The following is a 16,696-nucleotide window of genomic DNA, read 5'->3' as shown; positions in this document are numbered from 1 at the left end:
GGGGGGGGGGGTTTCCTTGACTGTTTAGGACATACTGGAGCAGCGAGCAGACGGGGAACCCATCTGGGTCAGAACCTTGTCCAGCCACTGTAGGGGTCCGTTCAAATGGAGCTCAATCCAGCAAGGAGTGCTTGTGACGGTCTGCCGCCTGGAAGAGAGAAGCACGTTTTATTAACTGGGCTGTGTGTTTTTTTTGTTTTTTTGTTTTTTTTTTAAGATTAATTTTTTGGGCATTTTTGTGCCTTTGTTAGATAGAGGAGGACAGTGGATAGAGTCAGAAACAGGGTCAAAAGTGGGGGAGAGACATGCGGTAAAGGGCCTCAGGCTGGATTTGAACCCGGTCCTCCCATGTACATGAGGAGCACCTTTAACCACTAGGCCATCTGCTCCCCAACTAACTGGGCTGTGTTGATGTTTCTTTTTCACTCTCTGCATCACGTGACAACTGATAAAAAAATACCGGTCTCTGACAAAAACATTCTTTGGTTGTGTTTAACCATTCAAGTCAAGTTTGGCAGTGTGGCATTATTTCCTGGCCAAAACAAATATTTTTGTCTTCCAAAGTACACTTGCATAACTGTGTTTGGTAGATTATTTATTTGCTGTAACAATGCTTCTTGGTAATAAATCTTATGGAAAGCCTGTTTATTTCCCTTTTAAATGGTGCCACATTTGTAAGGAACATGTATTTGTGGTATGAGGCGCAGAGCTGAGTATGTCGGTTGCACCCATCAAAAAGTGGCTGAATCTTCCCTGCCAGTGCCAAACAGTTTTTTCTGCTGCTGCTATTGACTCGTGTTTTAAGCTTCTGGTACCCCCAGGTGCTACCAATCACGTGCCTATTTGTCATCATTGGAGGCGATCTCAATGCAGAGAGATATTAAGATGATATTCTGCACCCAGTGGCAATCCCTGACTCACAGTCTGGGACTGAACTCTGTCCTCCAAGACAACAAAACTTGCTCCCCACAGAGCAGGGTATATCAGAGACGACCTCCAGAATCTGGGAGTGGAGAGGAATGGCCTGCCAGCAGTCCTGACCTCAACCCCACTGAACACTTGTGGGATCAGCTTGGGCAAATGACTGACTAGTTGAAGAATGGGATGCCATCCCACATCAGCGCATGACCAGGCTGGTGACCAGCATAAGGAGATGCCAGGCTGTTGTGGATGTGTATAGCTCTTTCAAATGCTGCTGAGGCACCTAGTTGTTAAATGAATAAATTGTTAAATTACCAATATGTCTTGTTTCTTCAGACTTCAGTCATCCAGTCCACCAAACAACATTCAACAGCAGAATAAGCTGTTTAGCATTGGCAGAAAAGATTTGGCAAATTTGTCATGGGTGCAACCGACACACTCAGCTCTGCTGCTCATCCCACAAATGTGGCACCATTTAAAAGGGAAATTAAGAGGCTTCCGTAGGATTTATTACCAAGAAGCATTGTTACAACAAAGTAATACTATACTAAACACAAATGTCCTTACTATTTGTGCTAAGTTTGAAATTTGTGTCAAAATTGCAGTTTTAATAATAATAATAATAATAATAATAATAATAATAATAATAATAATATCTTGAATTTATATAGCGCCTTTTAAGAAACCCAAGGACGCTTTACAGGAACACAGACATGGACAAACTATGTGAGGGGTAGGATGAGTGTAAGGGCTGGTTTAGTGAAGACTGTAGGCTGTGGTGAACAGGTGGTGCTTGAGACGTTATAAACTTTTTTTTGCAGCAGAGATGCTATGCATGACATATCATGCAATCATTCAAGTGCCCCCTTTTTTTAGAATAGTCTATAAAAAAATGCTACATTCATTTTTGTAGTTTTTTTCTTATTAAATATGAGAATGAAAAAACCCCTTCAATGCAGCATTTAGATCCAATTTGCAATACGAGTCCAAATCATCATAATCAGATATTTTAAAATTATTTTCAGGAATAAAAGAGCATTAAGGAATAATCGCATATCAAATCGCAATATTGTAGAAAAAACTGCAATTCGATTATTTTCCAAAATCATTCAGCCCTAGTAGGGTGGCACTAAAAATTTTCCAGCACATAAACACTAAAATGCCTTGCTAGCTCAGTCTTTTCTTAACTAACAAATTTAGCTCCTACAGCCTTGATTTTCTCATGCATATGCTCATATAGCGCTGCATGTCCTGCATGGGTACACAGCTGATGGGGAGACGGGAGTGTTTATCAGGCTGAAGTTTGATGTTTAAATTAGTGCTGTCAAACGATTAAAATTTTTAATCAGATTAATTACAGGGTCGCTGTGGATTATTTTTGAGTAACCTTGATTAAATAACTTTCATTTTTAATCTATATTAATCACGTTTTATTTTGCAAGCTTGGCGACGCGTTAGCCAAAGTGCTAGCAGAATCCCTGACGAATACATGCTCCGCGTTAATGTGGTATTTTAAGCTGGAAGTGCTTTGGTGAAAAGAAAACGCCTCCTTGCAGAATGTGCATAACACTTTATGTCGGTCAACTAATCTGTCTTGTTTTTTATTTTTTTTTTTTTGTACTCAAATTTCCCATCGAGAGGGCCAATGGGCTGTTTAGTGTCCTCCATATCGAGTTGGTTGGTCACTAATGGATCAACGACCCATTTGTGCATGCGCGGCGGCATGCTCAACGGTAACCCTACTTGGACAAACTGCCCGAAATACGTTGCCAGAGATGCTACAGGGATTTTGAGTCAATCTGCGCTATAGATGGGTTAATTGCAATAAAATTTTTAATCAGATTAATCATGATGATGCATTAATCCACATTAACGCATTAATTTTGACAGCCCTAAAAAATATGCAATATTTCTTATTAGAGTACTTGATTAATCGTCAGAAGAATCGATAAGAGTACTCGGTTACAGAAAGAATCTATTACTGCAGCCCCAATTACAAGTAAAGGCAGACTTTTTTTAAAGTCTTCAGTCCAAGTGTAATTGTCAACAAAATTAAATGAACCACAGTTTGTGAAAAACTGCCAGAGTTGATTCCAGATCTCCTAAATCCTTAGATCAGTTGCCTTAAACTGTGACAGGTAATCTCTAGGTTAGTTCACACTGCCTATGCAATGTGTGATATTTAGGCCCTCTGCAATGTTGGGGAGTGTAGCACTGTGTATGTCACATGTCTGCGTGTGGATGTGGAGCTCCTGCTGTGCGGAACTCTCTCCAGTTTGCTACTTCCTAACCCTATGTGTATTAACAGACGGGGACTAAATCTAAATGTCCCTAGGTGTAATGACTACAGACCTTAGTTATGGCGTGTTGAGGAAATTTGCTTGTCAGACTCTGGCAGTATTAAACATTATATGGGGCTACTGTTCAAACAAAATCTGTCTAATTCAAACTTAAATAGAATCAAGGTGCTTAAATCATCACTGTAGGCAGAACTCACCTGTATTCAGCCCCCCAGCCTTTGACGAAGCTCATGCGGATGGTGCACATCCTAGTAAGCTGGTATACGGCTTCAAAGCCCTGGTTGACTGACTGAGCCAGCAGGGCCGCAAATTCCTGGTTGTTGAAGATTTTTAGATTACATCCTAAAAGACGAGAGAAAAAAAATCTGACTGTTAAGGCTAGTTTTCCTCATGGATCTTTATAAAAAAAAAAGTTTGACTTTAACACACAATTAGCAGCAATCTTACTTGTCCCTTACTTTGCCTGTGTTGTGAACAAACATCACTGTAGCCACATGCCTCCTTCACTTGTCAAAATAACCTTAATCACATACTGCATGCTGTATTTTATTTTCTACTGTTCTCCCAGAATAAACTGAAAGCTCTGTGGTCCAAACTTTCTCTACAGGCAGTAAACCAGGGGGATGTGTAGGCTTGCAGGGGGGACAGTAACTCAGACAGACTAAGCTGAAGAGAGAGGCAGACATGTGCAGCAAGAATTGTTACCCTAACCACATAAATTTAAAATACAGGCAACCTCTTGTTCTGAATGAAAGCTTTTTTCAGATTTGCCAGATAAGATCAGAATCTTCTGCTTGACATGTTTACATTAAGTATTTTTATTCTGATCAGACTTTTATTCAGATTAACTACTATGTGTCTGTATTTGGATCAATTAATTTAGAGTTTTACATTGTGTGCTGTATCACTGGCTTTAGTTGGCCTGAACTGTCTGTTTGGCAAACATTGGAAGCAGTGGAGGAAAACGTGAGCTCTTACTGTTCCCCTAATCATAACAGTAAATCAACAAACAGTAACTTTCAACATAACCGATACTAGCATTCCAAACAGATGACAAAGTTTTCAGTGTTGCACTGAGCTGAACTGTGCAGTTTACCGCAGAAGCCACAGTTAAAACTGACAAGTTTTCTGCTGTTGATGTTTCAAATCCTTGTAACTGACATGAATCCAAGTCAACTACAGCTGCCATTCAACGTTAAGAAACATGATATGGTTAGGGTGGCCATTAGGTATGAGAAGTAAAGTTTAGGACCAAGTCTGCACTGGTCCATCAAGTCTGCTACCTACCGAATCAAATCAAAACTAGAAAAGCACTCAGAGAGCACAGACCTCCGCCATTAGCCCTATCTCCCAATAGTAAAGAATCCTTTTAAAAAATTCCTGGATCCAGACGGTGATCAGGATCACTCCCAAAATCTAATCAGTTCTTCCTTATCCCATTTCTGACATTTCCTGAAAATTTCATCAAAATCTGTCCTTAACTTTTTGAGCTATGTTGCTAACAAACTAACAAACAAACAATCAAACTAACTAACAAACCCTGCCGATCACATAACTTCCTTGGCAGAGGTAAAAAAAATTTCAGTGCCTTTTTTCAGTTCCTTGCCAACCCAACGCAACCCACTTGATCTCCAGATGAAAGACAAAAATACTTTGTGGATACAACGTTATAAATGTAGGTATACACTGGTATTATTTAACAGAGCATTTTGCTGCCAGAACCTCTGCTCTGCTTGGGTGCTTCTTATTCCGTTTCCTTTCTGAGTTGTCTCTTGAGGCTTTTCCATTACATGGAGTGGCTCAGCTCTGCTTGCTTGACTTGGCATGGCAGTCCAGCATGGCAGGTGATTCACACCCCTGAAGCTTATCAAACTGACAGGAACTGCATCAAAATATCAAGTAGGCAAACTGTCAAAAGGAAGTCCGCATTTTCCAGTGAGCTCCAGGGGAGGTACGGCTTTCTTAAAAACAGTACCAGGTAATAATTAGGCTGAATTACTGAATGCGTTGTTTTCAGTCACCCATGGAGGAAACGCTGCATATGCATGCCATATTAAAGCAAGCAAACACATGCTGGACTTTGCACTGCTGTGACCTTCTTCAATTAGGCAAGTGCTGACATCAGGTACCTTAACACAGCCAATGTGCCCATTTAATTTAGAGAAGTTTACATGCAGTTTCTGCTCAGCTGTGTTACTCTTTAGTACCATTTGTTTCACTGTATGGAGGTTATATATCTACTAGCTATAATACGGTAGTTCTGCTCTCACTCTGCAGGAATGAGACATACTAAAAGCCCACAAGTAGTGCTTCCCTCTTCTGCCCATCACCTGTTGTCCCTACTGAGGAGTGTTTGGAGTCCACACGGTTTATTGACTTCACAGTTTACATCATGTGTTCTTTAAATACACAGTTAGGATCTAATGAGGGAGGAAAGTGGTTAAAGGGTGCCATCAACCCACACCGGTGTGGTCTTTGTTGTTATGTATTCCAGCATGTTCTGAGCTGCTGAAGCTGCAGCTCACAATGCAAGATGAATAGGGATGAATTATCAATCGTGTGAAGTCTTGCGCAGTGTGTTACAGTGGCAGCTTTATGTCCTTGCAGTCACGATGTCACATATGCCAGCACTTTATACAGGGAAACAAGTCACACCAACTTTTTAGATGACAGATGATTTTTTTTTATCTGCTGAGGTCCTTTTACTAGAGCCCGACCGATTGATCGGCGGGCCAATTAATTGGGCTGATTATAGCGTATCACAGATTAATCAACATTGGCCAATATGTGGCCAATATATTAACGTTTTTGCTGCACGGGGATTCTGTTGCTCTGCTCCTGTGTGTCCCTGCTGAACTAAGCCCCAGTGCCTGGTCCCTCCCCTTCACACACAAGCGAATGCAGCAGCAGCAGCTCTCCCCACTCACTCACTCGGCTGCAGCAGAGAAGAGGACTCAGACCGGAGAAACAGTGAAAAAACTGCATTTTTTGTACTCCATGGTAAGCTGTGACTTTATAAAACAATATGACACTACACTTTAGTGCCCATGACAATAACGTCCTCGTGGAAACACGCTGTTAGGGCACATCAAGGAGAGCATGCTAGATTTTTCACTTAAGTTTTAGAGGGTATTATAGCGTTTTAACGTCGTCTAAGTTGCATCTTTGTGAAATAAACAAAAAAAAAAATGCAACTGTTAATTCACATGTCCACCATCATCTAATAAAAGACTATTATACAGCGTATAATAGTAATATATCGGTTATCGGCCAATGTTTATAGGCCGGATATAGGCCGATATATCTGATAGCTGCTTTTTTTAGCCCCCATTGTCGGTATTTGCATTGGCCCCAAAAATCCCATATCGGTCGGGCTCTGCCTTTTACATGTCATCAGAAGGTGCACTGAGAAAAATATCCCTCTGTACAATGAGCTCAAACATTGTGGATTTGCTGTAAAATTACATCCTGTCCCTGTTCAGAGGCCTTAACTTAGGACTACCCTAGGTATAGTGGGCCTGCTACAGCCCTCTCCATTGTAATCTTCACAAACAGAAGCTCTGCACTCTATTTGTTGAGTTTAATATGCTCCTCACTTTCCTTATACCAAAAAGACTGGCATCTCACCTGGAGGAATTTTACACACTGTAGCTGGATGCCAGCCATATCGCTGGTTGCAGTTTGGACTCTGGACAAAGATGGCGCTATCACTCAGGCACTCAGCAAATACTTCTCCTCCAATGTAGTAGAGTCTAACTCCTCTTCCTGTAAACCCAAATCAAATACAATTAGCACAAGACTCAGCTCTAAACAAGTTGAGTCAGAATGTAAAACTGATGCAGTAACTCTTATTTTAGCCTAAAATAAACTTTAAGGGGCATAAAAATAGTTTCTTCAGGCTGTTCTCTACCTATGTGCCTTCGGGTCATCTCGACAGTAGCGTTCCTGTTGACATTAGACAGCAGACCCAGGCAGAAACGCTCAGAGTTTGATGGATCTGTGAATCCGTCCACCGTCAGTGAGGGCTGAGATGCGTGGAACGTCTCCCCAACACGCTGGTTCAGCTCATAGTAGGCTATAGAACACCAGAAGGCTGGCTCCGAATAAGTCACAGGCTGCAGGTCTAAAACACAGGACAAGATAGTAAAACTGAGTCCCATTATTGTTTCTGGGTACAAAGCTGCTTAAATGTTGATGAAAAAAGTATTTAACCAACATTCCAGGTCTCGTTTACAAACAACAGACTTCCTTTCTTGTCATTTTAAAAAGAAAGGTTTAACATCTTACCCATGCTGTGATTGACAGGAGACAGAGTGCTAGGGGAGAGTTCTGCTGGAGAACCTGCAAAACAACAACTAGAGTCATCAATACGTACAGGCTCACTAGAGAATATAACTAAGGGAACAGGTGCATCAGATCAAAGACTTCTGATAAAACTGGTGGTGGTCTTGCAAAGCAATGTCAAGATAATACTAAGTTTTAACAAGACAGACCGGGTATTTTTCTTTTACTATGTTAGTTTCCAGAAAACATAAAAAGATTTCAGTGACTGATACATTTCTTAATCATTTTCTACAGAACACTCAAGCTTTGCATAAATGTTCCAAATACAGTCAAAACAGCTTTGGAAACTAACTCTAAAAACATTTACAACTACTGAGTGTTTATTCAAACTTGGATCCTAGATTGGCTTCTACTGTGGGAAAGGTCAGGCCAGTACCAATTCACTACAATAGATACAACTTCTATGACCACCAGGTCAAAGTTGGTATCTTTCAAGACTCATCTTTCCAAAGTCTGATTAATATAACAGACTTGGGGGTAACAAGTACCAAATAAATCCTTAATCCAATTATCTAATTACTTTTCTGTTGAAATGAGTTCTGCATGTTATAGTTCTGCTATTTAGGTAATTCTCTCGTTCATTACTTTCACATAGAAGTAATTTATTACTTGAAAAATGCCATAATCAAAAAATCTTTGAGGCATCTGCACAGTTTCTGTTTTTCTCCTACTTGTCAGCCCGTAGCTGCGTACCAGCAGAAGGTAATCCAACAGGTATGTTCAACTAGTGAGATGTTAGAGAGTAGAGTGTTTACTATGTAAAAGAAATCTCCATTATGTTGCATTTTTCAATAAAAGAGACAAAAACATAATCATGATGGAGCCTTAGTTGGTTATCATACTGTTAGGATAATAAAGACCTGTATAAACTTTACCAATTAAGATGCAGAGTTACAGATTATGGGTGAGAAACTGGACTGTACAAAGACAGAGTCGACACATTCAAAACAGGGGCGCTGGAGGTCTAGTAGTTATGTCAGTGCACCCCATGTAGAGAGACTGTGACTGTCAAAGTGGATGGCACAGGCTCCTTTGCAGCATGTCATTCCCCCCTCACTCTCCCCAGTATCCACTGTCATTAAATATCATAATAATGTGAATTAAATGATACTCTAAGGCAGATGTACAACCATCTATGTCTTTGATTAACAGTCTATGTGCAACAAGTTGCAAAAGAGTATTAAGTTCTGGTGACTCATAAGTAGTACTCTAATGTGTTAATTTTTCAGTGCACAATGTGGTAATGTAGTCCGTTACTACTTGATGGCATTGATCTTGTAACAAATAACTTTTAGAAAGTTACCCAACACTGTCAAATGTTAACATTTTTCATAGAAAACTGGATTTTTAAGGGTAAAACTTGTAACTGTACTCTAATCTAATAGATCAGAATTACAAATCTGGTTGTTCTCATCAGTTTTGATGCTTAGTTTTTATGAGAAGTTCCTCTTAAACATATCTATTCTAGGAAAAAATAAATATAACTTTGACCTGGCATTGGATAGTGAGAGAGGATCACAGGGAAAAGCAGGAAGGGTTGCTAGTCTAGGGTACCTGTGTCCATACTTTGATTCATCTGTTGATCGCTGGCCTCCCCATCCTCACTGATGTAGCCTGGTGGAGGCGTTTCTGTTCAAATGATGCAAAGAGGAAAGTGAGCCATTTCATTTCATCCTTTTTCATTACTTCTGATGTGAAATGGTAAAGGTAGAAAAATTACACACAGTTAACACAATAAACAGCAAACACAAATTAGACACAAACTAATGCATTGCCATAAGTAACTTGGAATAACAGATTATACATTCATTCATCATCACTAATGCATCATCCTTTGGTGTATTAGTCTGAAACAGTCACTTTCAGTCAGAGATGAATTCACCTGGTATATAGTTATTTGGAGGTTCGATTCCTGCAGGAAAGTTTGTGTTCTCAGGTATGGAATGAGTGTAGTCATCCAGAGGTGGCAGCTCTGGCAGGATATCTGAGTGTCTTGGCACAAGAACAGGAGGCAGCACTACACGGTGGGATAAGGAATCAGAAGAGATGATTTAGGAATTTGTCAGTAGCATACTTTCACATAATTTCTATCAGCCTTGTAATCATTAAAGATAAAATGGACAACTCAATGGAGAGAAATTTCATCGTAACATTAGTTTTGAATGGTAGCCCATCCCCCCAATGCAACTACTTGCCCCTCCAAAATAAAGCCACAACAGATTATTTATTGAATTAAGGTTAACGATGGGCATTTGTTTTGTGTCAGCAGAGAGTGAATGTCACTCACATGTTTCACAGTCAGCTGACTGAGATATGTTTATTTGAGGTATGTTTCCAGAACGCCAGTACAGTTCTCAGTCTGACTGGGTCTGCAGTGTACAGCAAATACATAAACATGCTTTCAATTCGCCCTTTGTTGACACTGTTTTTGGGCAGACCAAGTGCTTTGATGCTAACACATAGTCACACAGAGTAAGTCAACTTTATTTCTGAGACGTGCACGCCAAATTCTGTGTGCTGCACATTACAAAAACAACACTGCTTTCTAAAAGTTTTGTTAGCTCTCAACGTTTTTGTGATGAGCAGAAACAAAACACAAAAAATAACTGTTTTTGCATAGCCTCTTATTTCATTCCCAATTTATTTTGCCTTTAAATGCATACAGATTGGGATTAGCCCTACCCTAAATCATTTTCCTATCAAATATACAGTTAAAAAAGCTTTAAGGAAAAAATCCCTACAGGTATTGAATCCATCTGGTCATCTTTCTACTAAACAAGAAAGACATGCATAGTTAAGGTCGCAAATTTTCTCTCACCTGGGGTCTCCACCCTCTGGTAGTGGTAGGGGTTGATGCAGACTTCATCCTTCTTTAGGTGGAAGGCATACTCACAGGCCTCAATGGCACGCAGTTCGTGGTGGCTATGAAGGTCTGGCCATCGCCACAAGCGGCAGTAGATAACGTGGGGAAGCCCCTTCCTGTGGGAAACCTGCAGGCGGCCATCCAATGATCTGATTGAACAGCAAACAGGAGATGTTGAGATGGATAAATAAAAAATGGTAAATAAGGGGTGACACATAACATGGCCAGGTGGGGTGGGTTGGAGGAAAATGGAGATGAAAGGATCAAGGTGTGACGAGAACAAGAAACAAATATGTTCTCAAAGTCTGGCACCTCAAACAGTTCAATGACAACTCTCCCACATCAAAGTTGTATGCAACACCATACAATAGTTGAGGATAGTCACCTGGTTTGGTCAGGGTAGCTGTATAGGCCTGATGTATCCCACTGTTCTATCGTATTTGGTGTACTCAGTCCCCATATTTCAGAGCAATTGCTGTGCACAGAGAAAACAACAAAACAAAAACAAAAACAAATGATAAACATGGGACATGGCTCATTCAGAAATATCAGTATGGGTAATGTGAACATTAAAAGGCCTCTTTTATTGGAATCTAATGGCAAAGTAAAGACACAACGTCCATTTTCAGCGGTGGAAATGAAAGATGGAAATTTCAAATAAGAGAAGCCTTTTTGACAGAATTGAGGAAAAAAATACAACATGAAATCTGCTTGCACACACAATGACAAGAGACAAAGAGCATTCTTCAACAATGTGACATTGTATCAAACACCCAAAATAACTCAGAACTTATCTGGAGACATTCAACAAAACACAGAAGACACACAATGGCACAAAAGAGAGGGAAATGAAGGAGGCAACCATGGGAGGGAAAAAAAAAATCAATCCTGAAACATTCTCAAAACATTCCCAAGAAAATGACCAGAAACTGAGACATTTAAGACTTGGAATGAGCACAAATGAGAGGTTGCTTCTGAATAACAGGACAATACAATCCTTCATTTTAACTTCTACAGATACACAACATGTCCTGGACTCTAAGACCTTAGAACTTTTGTGGGATCACAACTAACAATAAATACTGCAATTATTTGTTCAACAACAGGGCAGAAAAACTTTTCGGGACCAGCCATGTCAACTTGTAGATCCTGAAACTTAACTGACAGTTTTGGGAAAGTAGGTGTTAAGAGAAGAAACAAGACAGTTTTTGAAATGTAGAGAAAAATGGTCACCAATTATACAGATATTCTCCACTATACCATTCAGCTGCAATAAGTTATTTCATTCAAATCTAGCCAGCCACAGGATCTCTACAAACATTACTGCGTGGCTTAGAACAATTCTCAGGCGATAACAACAACTCTGTTATCTATAGACATACAAACATCTGAAGTGGTACTTTGTGGCACATGATGTTCCCACCAAACGTGAGTCTGGGCCATCAAGGCTGGCTGACTGATAAAGAGCCCATGTTTTCTCACCCTTTTAATGTCTCATCAATTAACAAATACACAGCATCTGACTGTAAGTACAGTAATAAAAAACAGGGATGTGACTGCAATCAGCTCATTTTTTAAAATGTATTTTTCTTTATGCTTCTTTACTATTTTGCCTTCCTATTCACAAACCTATGTAGACTAACTTTCTCTACATGTCCGACAATGAATGCAGTTTATTAACATGGAACTGAAAAGACTGGGATCAGCATCTGTTCAAATCTAGAAGTTTCATAACTTTCTAGCGCTCTGGTGTGACAACTAGGCACACTTGTGAGTATCTATGTAATGGCAGCAGCTTTCTCTTTACCCCAGTGTTAACAGCGATTTAGCGTTGGGAAATATACCTGGGGATGGTGACACATTTGGTGTTGCAGTTCTGCGTGGTGATAGCTTTCTCCAGCTCGTCTAGCTGGCCTGTCTTCTTTAGCTTCTTTACTAAGCTCTTTACAGCCTTCTCACACCATTTCTCCTCTTGTCCATTCTGCTCTCCACCGCCTGCTCCACTTGGACCGCTGGTTGACTTCTTCCAGCCCAACAGCCTCTTCACCACTGGAGGGGTGAATGGCAAGATGGATGACATCTTGGGTGAACAAGCAGGGAGTCTCCAGAAGAACTGACACAAGCTCTCACACACAGAGAGAAGAGGGGACCTAGAGCTACAGTTTGGGCCCTTGCTCTGGAGGGGCCCCTCTAGTGACCAAAGAGTCACAGGTGGGAGCCAGCGCTATAGCAGGGTATACCCAAAAGAGGTGGACACCTGTGGAAAAAAATGACACAAAGAAAACCATTATAAACAAAACTGGAAAAACAAAACAGTCACTTACATTCACTAATTTGGGCATAATAAGTGCGTGCATTGCATTAATCAATGAAACTTCGAGCAGTCTATCTAATAGTGCGGTTGTTTTGCAGCAGCATTGTTAAAAGTTATATAACTACATGTTTTGTATAGTTCAGCATTTGGTGAGAGGAACAAGTAGTGATGTCCACTTGACGTTAGCATGTCAAAAACACTGCACGACATCACAGCTAGCTGGCTAAAAAACGTATGTTGTCAACACGCTGGATGCTCTCAAATAAAAGCAATCCATGGACAGCAACAAATCACTCTGAATTATGTATTACAGGCTGATAAATAATAGTGAGAAAGGAGGGTATTTTGCGGCAGGCCCCCCAATGCTAACACCAACTGGCTTGGGAAGGCCGGCTACTAGCTGCCTGGTCGGGGGGCCTTGCTGGACTCAAATCACAACAAATGAGTTTATCAACGTCATCCTGCTCGGTATTATAGTACAGTGTTGAAATGTCTAAAACTCAAGAGCAGGAAACTATATTAGTCTTAATGATGCAGGCTCAATGCTATTTGTTGGAATCCCCATCAAGCTAAGTAAGCTAACGTTAGCCTAACGGAGCTAGCTGCCAGCTTGTTATCAAAAATCCTTTTGTTGTGATCCACGAAAAACCTCCTATGCGCAACAGTGGCGCTACTCTGCTACCTACCGTCGGCCTGACAAATAAACCCAGGCGATAATTAATCTAATATAAACTGACACGTCGTGAATATCATCGTTTTAATGTTTTGCTTTATCGCAATAAATTATTTGTGACTTTAACGTAAATGCAGACGCCGCACCAAAATGAGTTAGCTTCTTGGTCGAACTCTTCTGAACTGAGCCCTGGTTCCCGCTGGCTAACGGAACTACAGCTCCCACACAAAACAACATGAATCAAAGTCGACAAAACAATGAAAAGCATCTCAATAGTTACCCCAATTTTGAATTCCAAAAGCTATCCCTTTTAGAAAACGAGTGCACAGCCTTTTAAACACCCTGTTGGCATAAAAATGCCCGAACAGTTTAGACCGCAGCTAATTTTGACAAGGCTTGTAGGCTCTATTCAAGTTGCTACCAGTGCTACTGGAGCTAGCTCGCTAGGTTTGGTAGACCGGAACAGCAAAACAAACCTGATGGCTACGTAAAAGCTCTTAATCCCTCCTATACAAGAGATGATTGGAGGATTAAAATCCTATTCTTAATGTTGATGATGGCTTTGACGACCATTGTTATTTAAATACAATAATAATTTTTTTTTTTTTTACTGTTGTTCAGAGGTGGTTAAGCAGTTTTAAGTCAGCTTTTTTAAACCACATTAACTCATTATTTCTATTTGCCACAAACACACAAAAAGTAACACTAGCGTTTATCTGAGAATGGTATGTGTATGTTGTTGCTTTTTAACAAGCGTATATGTCTTAAATTTTAACAACAAAAGTAGGGTGAATTCAGCTAAAATGGGCCAGTTTTTGGTAAACGGTCTTTTTGACATTTAATTATGTCATACACAATATCTAATGGCCCTTTTATACATGGACGCAGGCCTCTTGAATATTTAAGTATTATACAATGATAGAAATAGAATTATTTTTGAAATATCAGTGCAAGACTATCAAGATACACACTTTGAGTAGTTTTCAGGTAAAATGGGCCAACAGTGATTCCTTATGTTATCTTTGTAATTCTGACATATAATTAAAACAGATATTTTCCTTGATGTGTAACAGAAACAACACTGGGAAAACATTTAATGCATGACAAAACATAACTTTGTAATACAGATCTTAAATTGAGCTTGTCATGTTATACATATTTCTGCATGCTGGTATTTTTGTTTCTGTTTGTGCATGCATGTCAGAAATATTTTTACAGTTTTTTTTATTAAAATCTTAACAAGAAGAATAACACAAACAGCAAGAGACAACAACTTCGCTGCAAAGTGTTATTTGAAATGCTTGAAATGACCTGCCTTTGCAAACAAACAAACAAAAAAAAAACAAAAAAAAAAAACAGAAGTATCTGCACAGTATTTATTAGCTCCAACCTTATGATCCTCATTGACATCACCATGCACCTTTCAGAAACCTCACTTGCACAAGTGTCTTTTTAATCTGCACTATATTATTTTGTCAAATACTCATTTAAATGCAATTATTCCCTGTATTTATTTAGTTTCCGTAGTTATTTTGTCCATATTGTTCTCAGTTACTCATAACTTCTCAGATGGGACTCATAATATTTCTATGTACCATAAACTGCTTGTAATTTATTGCAATAGTATATCCATACTGTGTTCATATTCTTACTAGTTTATTCAAGACAGATTCTGTAACTTTTTACACGTTCACCTCTAAGTATCCTCCTTATTATGTTTTTTAATTGGCTTGAAAAGGTTACACATTGTTCTTGTACATATGTATATATCTTTTATATTTTTTTATGTTTTTTTTTTTTTGCCGACTTTATGCACATTTTGAACTGCAGAGCTGCTTTCTCATATTTTTTGGATTTCTATTGGTTTTACTGCCCTTGCTTTTTGTATAATGGAACAGCTGAAACTTGAATTTCCTTCGGGATCAATAAAGTATCTATCTATCTATCTATCTATCTATCTATCTATCTATCTATCTATCTATCTATCCTTTTCCTGTCTTTGTGTTGCTCCCATTACCCAGAGACCAGGAACCCCCACTGTACCTGGGGGTGGTTGAGGCATAGTTGAACACAGTTTTGCACATTCAAGAATAGTTGTGTGCAGACTTACATCTTGAGTTTTTTTTTGTAATCATTCCTTTTTTTCAGCGTAAATCTCAACATATGACCATGTTTTTAATTTAAATGTAACTAATTGTATGCACGTATTTTTCATGAAATGGGTTAAATTAACAATTTTTAACCATTTTGAAATATTTGTTTTTGGGAGGCATCTGGGGAAAATAGTGGATTGCTCTCCCCAGATGAAGAGTAAGCTTTTGCCCCAAGTGAAGGAGTTCAAGTGCCTCAAGGTCTTGTTCATGTGTGGAGGTAGAATGGACTGTGAGATTGGCAGGCCAATTGGTGCAGCATCAGCAGTTTTGCCCTAGTACCTTGCTGCAAGACAAGATGGCCGACATGGGCGCCGAAATAAATCCAATCCGTACTGGAAGTCTCAACCTGAAGTTAGTGTTTTTGCAAAAATAAAAGCATCCAATCCATACCGGAAGTCTCAATTAGAAGTTTTTTTGCGAAAAAAAAGCATCTAATCAATACCGGAAGTCTCAAACAGAAGTCAGTTTTTTTTGCAAAAATAAAAGCATCCAATCCATACCGGAAGTCTCAACCGGATGTCAATTTTTTTTTGCAAAAATAAAAGCATCCAATCTATACCGGGAGTCTCGACCGGAAGTCAGTTTTTGTTTTTTGTTTTTGTTTTTTCAAAAAAACAATTTCAATTAATGATCAACAGTATGTTACTTTATAGGTAAACTTTCTAAAAAATATATTAGTATTGCATTTCACGACTATGGAAAATCATAATTTAGGCTATTTATTTATTTATTTATTTTAATTTTTTTTAATTTTTTCCCCCTTTTGGATAACTTTCTTGTTTTTCGTTTGTTCATTATATCATACTCAACTGGTAATTGTTTTGCTCATTCTCAAAATATAGTAGCATTTGGAAGTTATTCTGCTTGTAAGATTTGTATTCACAAATAAAGTATTTTTTAAAAAATCATTTAATTTTACACTATGCCCCGCCCAACTGAGTAATCTCTGGCCAATACAAAACGTTGTTAATTGTCAGAAAGGCTTGAAGCAACAATTCAGACTCAGTCCTTGTGATTGGCAGTTGAAGTTTAGGGCGCTAGGATGTTCCAACCGTATCTGGCACACTTTGCTAAATTCGCTCTACTTTGAAAAATATATGCAGGCTACGGCAGTGGGTAAAGCTCCTC

At 39.2% G+C, this 16,696-nt stretch overlaps 1 protein-coding gene across 2 annotated transcripts; it reads right to left on the bottom strand.

Moving 5' to 3' along the window:
* LOC121509725 (mothers against decapentaplegic homolog 2) lies at positions 1 to 13,862 on the bottom strand. 2 transcript variants are annotated; one of them, XM_041787354.1, is made up of 11 exons: positions 13,696 to 13,862; positions 12,273 to 12,685; positions 10,814 to 10,903; positions 10,384 to 10,577; positions 9,448 to 9,582; positions 9,120 to 9,194; positions 7,509 to 7,562; positions 7,132 to 7,344; positions 6,849 to 6,986; positions 3,419 to 3,563; positions 1 to 148 (listed from the first exon to the last, which is right to left on the bottom strand). In XM_041787354.1, the coding sequence occupies exons 2-11, from the start codon at positions 12,506 to 12,508 to the stop codon at positions 25 to 27; spliced, it is 1,404 nt and encodes a 467-aa protein (XP_041643288.1). In that variant the 5' UTR covers positions 12,509 to 12,685; positions 13,696 to 13,862; the 3' UTR covers positions 1 to 24. The 2 variants fall into 2 exon arrangements, with proteins under 2 accessions (XP_041643288.1, XP_041643289.1); XM_041787355.1 differs by having other exon boundaries at positions 9,132 to 9,194.
* Positions 13,863 to 16,696: the final 2,834 nt, after the last annotated feature.

This window comes from Cheilinus undulatus, linkage group 5 (assembly GCF_018320785.1).
Source record: "Cheilinus undulatus linkage group 5, ASM1832078v1, whole genome shotgun sequence".
Taxonomy (NCBI): domain Eukaryota; kingdom Metazoa; phylum Chordata; class Actinopteri; order Labriformes; family Labridae; genus Cheilinus; species Cheilinus undulatus.
The sequence above is the reverse complement of the archived record's forward strand: the minus strand, read 5'-3'. Positions and strand labels throughout refer to the sequence as shown.

Coding starts and splice junctions, on each gene's coding strand:
- LOC121509725 (XM_041787354.1), bottom strand. CDS start 12,508: ATGTCATCCATCTTGCCATTCACCCCTCCAGTGGTGAAGAGGCTGTTG. Junction 9,195..9,447: donor TCCAAATAACTATATACCAG/GTGAATTCATCT, acceptor TCATTTGAACAG/AAACGCCTCCACCAGGCTAC. Junction 6,987..7,131: donor GATGACCCGAAGGCACATAG/GTAGAGAACAGC, acceptor TTGGGTTTACAG/GAAGAGGAGTTAGACTCTAC.